The 8,633-nt window shown below is 39.1% G+C and overlaps 1 protein-coding gene and 1 long non-coding RNA gene across 3 annotated transcripts in view; one reads left to right on the forward strand and one right to left on the reverse strand.

The window, feature by feature from the left end:
• garem2 (GRB2 associated regulator of MAPK1 subtype 2) overlaps nt 1-2,286 on the reverse strand; it is a 34,049-nt gene extending 31,763 nt beyond the window's left edge. Inside the window, exon 1 of the mRNA XM_087298754.1 lies at nt 2,043-2,286. Coding sequence (XP_087154880.1) covers nt 2,043-2,154 — 112 coding nt within the window. The 5' untranslated portion in view covers nt 2,155-2,286. The remainder of the gene's footprint in view (nt 1-2,042) is intronic.
• Nucleotides 1-8,633, forward strand: part of LOC141379463 (uncharacterized) — a 48,042-nt gene that overhangs the window by 38,892 nt on the left and 517 nt on the right. The window lies entirely within an intron of this gene.

The raw sequence follows: 8,633 nt of genomic DNA on the forward strand, positions 1-8,633 counted from the left end.
GGTCGCCACAACAGAATGAACCGCCAATTTTTATCCAGCAAACAGTATGTTTTACACAGCCGATGCCCTTCCAGCTGCAACCCAATACTGGGAAACACCCATACACTGTCATTTTCCGGAAATCTGAGCACACAGAGGAAACCCACGCCAACACATGGAGAACGTGCTAACTCGACAAAAAATTGTCAACTGGCCCAGCCAGGACTTATACCAGCCATCTTCTTGCTGTGAGGCGACAGTGCTAACCACTGAGCCACCATGTCACCCGTGTTTATTTCAATATTCATTCATTCATTTTCTTTTCGGCTTACTCCCTTTATTGATCGGCAGTCGCCAAAGGGGAATGAACCACCAACAATCCAGCATATGTTTTACGCAGCGGATGCCCTTCCAGCTGCAACCCATCACTGGGAAACCAGAGCACCCGGAAGAAACCCACACCAACACGGGAGAACATGCAAACTTCACACAGAAATGCCAACTGGCCCAGCCAAGACTCGAACCAGTGACCTTCTTGCTGTTAGGTGACAGTGCTGCCCACTGAGCCACCATGTCGCCCACACGAGCACTCATTAAACTTTCTTTCCCCAATCACATAAAGTCAAACTTTCACACAGTCACACTGATAGGAGTTTATTTGTGCGTTCTCCTTCTTCAGTTGCGAGTATTGGAGTTTCTCTTGCAGGAGGATGTTTAGTATTCAACACACACTGCAGCACATTACAACATTAACATATGAAAAGAGCTGCAGCTCTTTAACACACAACACACACTCCGTCACCTTTAGCCAACGCACAAATCAACTACACACTTCACTGAGGAGTCTGTGTTACAAACATTTACACAACCCTTCATTAAAGTTACAATCATTTCATCTGGGTAGAATATGTGATTTTAAAACTATCCCGAGTCTTTCTGAGGTTAGTTTACAAAATCAGAGCTCAACGTTCTCGAATTATTTGATGTATTTTAATCAATGTTGGGTGAGTTACTTCAGAAATGTAATTGTTTATTAATTACAACATTTAAATGTCCGAAAAGCGATTTAGTTACTTAATAATTAGTTTAGTTACTTGACTTTATAGTAAAGCCTATACATCTCAACAACTGGAGGATTTAAGTTAAACTCTTATTTAAATTCGAGTCAAACAGGGACTTTTAAATGCACTGTAAAAAATGCAGGGTTCCATACGATTCATTCATGTTCTTCCAATCCAAATTGATTAAGTTAACTTAACACTTTTAACAAATGTTTGTGGATTGAACATAAAAAATTTTGTCTCAATTAAATGTCAAGCATTGTGTTGATTCAGCTTACTTTAAATAAGTAGTTTGAACAAGCAAAAAAAAATTTTCTGAGTGTGTATTAAATAACTAAACTAAAAATAAAAGTTAAACATCCTATGTATCAAAATAGAAAGCTATAACAGCATTCACACATATATGATATTGTAATTAATTTCTGACTCAATGAATTGCTTCATCTTGTGCAATCATCAAACAGATGTCTATTTATTTTATTTGAAAATTTTAATCATTCAGCCAAATATATTTGTACAACAAAAACAATACAATTACTCTGATCTCTGGACTGATTTATACAGAAATATTAAATATTGAGTATTTTAGACAAGCACAAGATCTAAAATTGTATGTAATCCCTTACTTTTTCAGCGAATAAGTAATTTATTTACAATAACTAATTACTTTGTTTTTAATTACACCAAACACTGATTATAAATTCACAAACTTTGATTTAACAAATACTTTAACATTAAACAATCTCGTGCTTTGTTTTCCTTTGTTTATACATTGTAATTGTGCATTAATCAATGTTAAACTATGATTAATAAATGCTTTACAAGTATTGCTCATCATTAGTTCATGTTTGTAAAAGCATCAACTGATGAAACCTAAAGTGACTAAAATACAAATAAAATCTGTAACTCTTCTAAATGTACTTCTTAAATGTTCCTATCTGCCATTAAAATGTGTATCATTTAATAAAAATCGTAAAATAAATTAAGTGAATGGTTTGTTACCGTTGCTCAGCCGCACGAGTGTCGGTAAGCGGAATTTGCTCACGATCACGTCCAGCGGCAGCGACACGGAGCTCCACGAGAGTCCGGTAATGCTCGCGGATAGTTTCTCCATCTTTCATCCGTCACCATCATCATCATCACGGGCATCACGGGAACCGAGCGGAACCGGTGTCAGGAGGCGCCATGATCAAGAGTAACGCGCGAGAGAAACTCCTGAAGTGATGTGACCAAAACCGGACCCGCCGATGCGCGCGACACACTCCTCCCGCCGTGCACGCGCGCGCACACCGGAACACCAGACTTAAAAAGAGGCTGAATTAGGAGATTCAGATCACTTTAACGGGATGTATGACTAAAAAAAACTTAAATTAATTTGTTAAAAACCTACTAGTGTGATTGTTTAGTATTTGGTTAAAGGGATAGTTCACCCAAAATCGACAATTTACTCACTGTTTACTTCCCCCTCAAGTGGTGTCAAACCTTTATGAGTTTCTTGAAAACAAAAGAGGATGTTCTGAAATCTAAAGAAAGCCGAAAACCTGTAACGATTGACTTCCATGGGAAAAACTAATAGGCTAGCCTACCATAGAAGTCTTCAGCTTTCTTCAAAATATCTTCTTTTGTCTTCAAGGGAAGATAGAAAGTCGTGAGGGTTTAGAGCAAGTAAAGGGAGAGTAAATGATGACAGATTTTAAATGTTTGTGTTAACTATCAGGACCTTCTTCAGTATTATTAGCTATATACAAAGAGTTTTTAGGGGGTGGTGGGGGGGTATTGTTGACTTAAGAGCATTTACGTCAATGACCTTAATTATTTACCACGCGACCTTGTACATCTGGCACACAGACACACAACTTGTTATACTGTTGCAATTAAAACAGCCTGACACAATATAGGCTGAATGATAAATATCATTCATTCATTTTTCTTCAGCTTAGTCCCTTTATTTATCAGGAGTCTCCACAGCGGAATGAACCGCCAACTTATCCAGATATGTTTTGCGCAGCAAATGCCTTTCCAGCTGCAACCCAGAACTGGGAACCTTTCTAAATATCCATTTTAAAACATTAGTAACAGGGCTATATTGACACTAATATAATGAAATGATTGTTTAGTTATTTTACTGTGTAAACGATTTCTGTTCTTAAGTCATTGATTTGAATAGTTGTTGGGTTCAAAACAGTGATGTAATATTTAAGCCATTGAAAACTTTATAACAAGATTTAAAGGGACAGCTTAACCATAACGGCACAAGTGTGGCTAAGTGGTTAGCACTCTCGCCTCACCGCAAAAACGTTTTGAGTCCCGGCTGGGCGAGAAGGGTCTGGCTGCAGACCTGGTGCAGTGCATTCTGAGCTGCATCCAATGCTTTATAATGCGCTCACCTAACCCCACCCCTAACCCTACCCGTCACAGTGACATCACTCACTCCATTAAGTGCATTGTGTCTGAGAATGCATCGCTGAGTCATGCAATCTCAGCTTGCATCATACAGGCTGCATCCAGATACTATTGGGCTGGGCAAGTTGCCATGTGTGGAGTTTGCATGTTTTTACCGTGTTGGCGTGGGTTTCCTCTGGGTACTCCCGTTTCCTCCATAGTCCAAACACATGCGCTATAAACTAAATTATCCATAGTGTATAAGTGTTGTGCTGGATTGTCATTATCTAATACTCGATTTGGGGACACAGTGGCGGAGTGGGTAGCATGTTCGCCTCACAGCAAGAAGGTTGCTGGTTCGAGCCTCGGCTCAGTTGGCATTTCTGTGTGGAGTTTGCATGTTCTCCCTGCGTTCGCGTGGGTTTCCTCCGGGTGCTCCGGTTTCCCCCACAGTCCAAAGACATGCGGTACAGGTGAATTGGGTAGGCTAAATTGTCCGTAGTGTGCGTGTGTGTGTGTGTGTGTGTGTGTGTGTGTGTGTGTGTGTGTGTGTGTGTGTGTGTGTGCGTGTGTGTGTGTGTGTGTGTGTGTGTGTGTGTGTGTGTGTGTGTGTGTGTGTGTGTGTGTGTGTGTGTGTGTGTGTGTGTGTGTGTGTGTGTGTGTGTGTGTGTGTGTGTGGATGTTTCCCAGAGATGGGTTGTGGCTGGAAGGGCATCCGCTGCGTAAAAACTTGCTGGATAAGTTGGCGGTTCATTCCGCTGTGGCGACCCCGGATTAATAAAGGGACTAAGCCGACAAGAAATAATACTCGAATTAAATAAAGAAACCAGAGTCCTCCCTTGGCTATATTTCTTAGCTAGGGTGTTGTTTAGGATCGTCGTTTGTAATGTTGTTCATGAAATAAATTGTATTCATACCTTACCACAAGGTATCTTGATGGGTTCTGCAAGTGAAGTTTATTTATGAACTAATTTCTAGAGGATCACATGCTTATAATTGCATGCGGCCGGTCCCGCATTATTCAATTCATGATTCACCAATCAGACGATTCCTAAGCCACTATAAATACCCTAATCTCCATAACAGCCATCTTCGTTTTAAAGAATCCCCCCTTCCACCCCTACTCCTCCTCCTTTCCTAGATGGGTGGCCCAGTGGTTAGCACTGTTGCCTCACAGCAAGAACGTCACTGGTTCTAGTCTTTACTAAGCCAGAAAACATTTCTGTCCAGAGTTTACACGTTCTTCCCGTGCTCACGTGGGTTTCCTGGTTTCTTGCCACCGTCCAAAAACATGCAACTTCAGTTAATTGACTAATCCAAATCAGCACCATAGACATGCTCCTAGTAAGTAGTTAACTCTTAAGAGCAGTCACTGTCTGTTCATTAGCAACTAGAGGAAGGGAGTTCTCCAGATCTACCTGAGCTCAAACTCCTCTCTCGCCTTGCAAACTGGAGGGAGCCCCAGGCTCGAGGATCTTATGAGCTCAGGGCTCTCTCCCGGGACAGAACAAGCCAAACAAGCTTTATAATCAACCAACAGCTAAGTGTGAACTCTTGAAATGAACCCAATGTCCACTTCAGTGAAGAAAATTAACAAAATACCCTTTTATTAATCAAATAAAATCCATTGAAAAAGAAGAATAAAAACAAATGCAAGAACAAAACAAAATCCTTTTCTCTGTTGAAAATAAAGGGCCTACAACTTACAGTATTGAGAAGACTATTGAGCAGTTCTGGTTTGTATACTCCAGCCTTTTATACAGTATTCAAGCTTTTGAACACAATAGAAGTAGTTATAAGTTGCATAAGTAATGGATCTAAACATGTACAGATTTTAAGATTTCTAAACATGTAGATCAACATTTAGGTGGATCCTCAGAGCTGTCCTTCAAAGTCATAGTTCTTAGCTGGCGGATGACATCCTTATCTGGAGTGCTCGCTCCAATGCCTCCTCCAGATGGCGGTTGTAACAATTCCTCAGAACTGTCGCCTGGACCATGTCCTCCTTTAGCACCAGCAGATTTCGGATCCATCTTAGAGCATCTTCCGTAGCTTCTGCGTACCCTCCGTCTGTCTCACTTCTTAGTCTTTTTCTCAACATTGAGAGCTGTTTGTATAGGAATATCAGAATACTGTTTGTTGTAAGAATATCCAGCCTGATCTCACGAGCAAACGTAAGTATTTTACGTTTTGCCAGTTTAGTGGCTAATTCGTACGAATTTGTACGAGTTCAGTTGGACGAAAACTGACAAGTTTAAAAAGGAGGTGTGGCACCTAACCCCAACTGTCATTGGGGGATGAGCAAACCGTACTAAATTGTACGAATTAGATCATACGAATTTAATCAAATTAGCCACTAAATCAAAAAGTTACGAATTGCCGTGAGATTGTGTTGGAATATCCGAATACAGAAGTGAAGTTTTGTGTCTTCAACAATTAATGTCATTAAACCAACCACACTGCAGTATGGGTGTTTCACAATACTGGGAACATATGCTGGAATAGTTGGCGGTTCATTCTGCTGTGGCGACTACTGAAATAAAGACTAAGCCGAAGGAAAATTAAAGAATGAATTCACTCTTAATTGGAAATGTCCTCACAAATTGTTTAATTAAGCGACTCTAAACGTTTATGAATTTTTTTCTTCCTCTGAACACACAGTAAGATATTTTGAAGAATATTGAGGGGAAAAAGCAGCCATTGACATCCATAAAGTACAAAGCATACTATCTGCTATGATTTTCAATGTTCTTTAGTATATCTTTGTGTTCAACAGAAAAAAGAAACTTGGTGAGTAAATAATGACTGAAGGTTTTTTTTGGGGGGGGGGGGTGGGGGGGGGGGGGAGTTATTTCTTTAATTAGATTGAGCTGTTAGACATAAATATAGGGAAGAGCGGGAAAAAAGTAACAAAGTGGTTTTCTCGAAGCCCTGACATTTATTTTCCAGGTTATAACAGCACACTCAGCATGCAACCCTTGATGGAGCTGCCAAATATCACCTGATTTCAAGACCATGTCCCACAATTACTGTAGCTCCAGATTTCTGTTTTTAATGCTTTTTTCCTTATTTACAAGTCGTGTTTCTCTTTACATAATGATAAAAGGTTATTTAGTGCAATTACACATCCTTAAGTTTGAAATCTCTGAGTTTTTCAGTTTAAAATAAAATCAGGATTAAATGTCCAGAGTTCCTGTGGGGATGAAAGTAACACTGTTATTTGTGTCCCACTGCTAATAGCCATGCCTTATTTTTCACTTCAGCATTAGTTCTTAGTGTTTTGACTCATATGTTTTATAAGATTAATGCATACAGTGCATCCGGAAAGTATTCATTCTTCACTTTTTCCACATTTGTTTTGTTACAGCCTTATTCCAAAGTTGATTAAATTAATTTATTTCCTCAAAATTCTACACACAATACCCCATAATGACAATGTGAAAGAAGATTGTTTGAAATTGTTGCAAATTTATAAAAATAAAAAAGCTGAAAAATCACATGTACATCAGTATTCACAGCCTTTGGCGTGAAGCTCTAAATTGAGCTCAGGTACATTCTGTTTCCACTGATCATTCTTGAGATGTTTCAGCAGCTTACTTGGAGTTCACCTGTGCTCAATTCAGTTGATAGAGGTGAATAATAACCTGATGGTCACTCTGTCTGAGCTCCAGCGTTCTTCTGTGGAGAGAGGAGAACCTTACAGAAGGACAACCATCTGTGCAGCAATCCACCAATCAGGCCTGTAGGGCAGAGTGGCCAGACGGAAGCCACTCCCTGCCTGGAACTTGCCAAAAGGCATCTGAAGGACTCTCAGACCATAAGAAACAAAATTCTCTGGTCTGATGAGACTACAATGAAACTCTTTGGAGTGAACGCAAGGCGTTACGTTTGGAGAAAACCAGGCACCACTCATCACCAGGCTAATACTAATGGCAGCATCATGCTGTGGGGATGTTTTTCAGCAGCAGGAACTGGAAGACGAGTCAGGATAGAGGGAAAGATGAATGCAGCAATGTACAAAGACATCCTGAATGAAAACCTGCTTCAGAGTGCTCTTGACCTCAGACTGGGGCGACGGTTCATCTTCCAGCAGGACAATGACCCAAAGCACACCGCCAAAATATCAATGGAGTGGCTTCACAACAACTCTGTAAATGTCCTTGAGTGGCCCAGCCAGAGCCCAGACCTAAACCCCATTGAACATCTCTAGAGAGATCTGAAAATGGCTGTACACCATCGCTTCCCATCCAACCTGATAGAGCTTGAGAGTTTTTGCACAGAGGAATAGGCAAAAATTCCCAGGGACAGGTGTGCCAAGCTTGTGGCATCATAATCAAAAAGACTTGAGGCTGTAATCGCTGCCAAAGGTGCATCAACAAAGTATTGATCAAAGGCTGTGAATGCATATGTGATTTTTTAGGATTTTTATTTGTAATAAATTTGCAACAATTTCAAAAACTCTTTTTTTCACATTGTCATTATGGGGTATTGTGTTTAGAATTTTGAGGAAATAAATGAATTTAATCCATTTTGGAAATAAGCTGTATTATTAAAAAAAAAGGTGGAAATAGTCAAGTGCTATGAATACTTTACAGGTGCACTGTATTGCCAATATATATATATATATATATATATATATATATATATATATATATATATATATATATATATATATATATATATATATATATATATATGTTAAATTTTTACATTTTTGAATTGCTTTTGAAACATTTAATGGAATAAGTGAAATTTAAAATGAAAATGCAGTTTACACAAATAAAGGACAAAATATGTTTACAGTGAACATTAACAAGGTCAGATACATTTCAAATAAATAACATTAAGCCAGTAAATCTAGTAAATGTTGTGTTACTTTCGTCCCTGCCTATGGGTATAAACATACTTTGAAGAACTTTTGTTTAAAGTGACGTTATATTGGAGTTGTTCTACATCATAACAAAATAAATCACTCTTGTGAGTTAACCACGGCACAAATATTTTTCTGCTAAAAACATTATCTTGAATGTTACTTTCGTCCCCGCTTTCTTTCACACCATAGTTCCTTTGATACGGCACGGTTTCTGGCTGTGACAAACAAAATGAACATTTTTGATCAATGTGCTGGCTAAACTAGGAAAGAAAATGTTTGACGGGCAACAAGCAGATATAATAGTCATTTCGGAATCATTTTCTTTGTTTTTGTTTCAG

The sequence above is a fragment of the Danio rerio genome, chromosome 20 (assembly GCF_052040795.2).
Source record: "Danio rerio strain M-AB ecotype USA chromosome 20, GRCz13ab, whole genome shotgun sequence".
Lineage (NCBI taxonomy): Eukaryota > Metazoa > Chordata > Actinopteri > Cypriniformes > Danionidae > Danio > Danio rerio.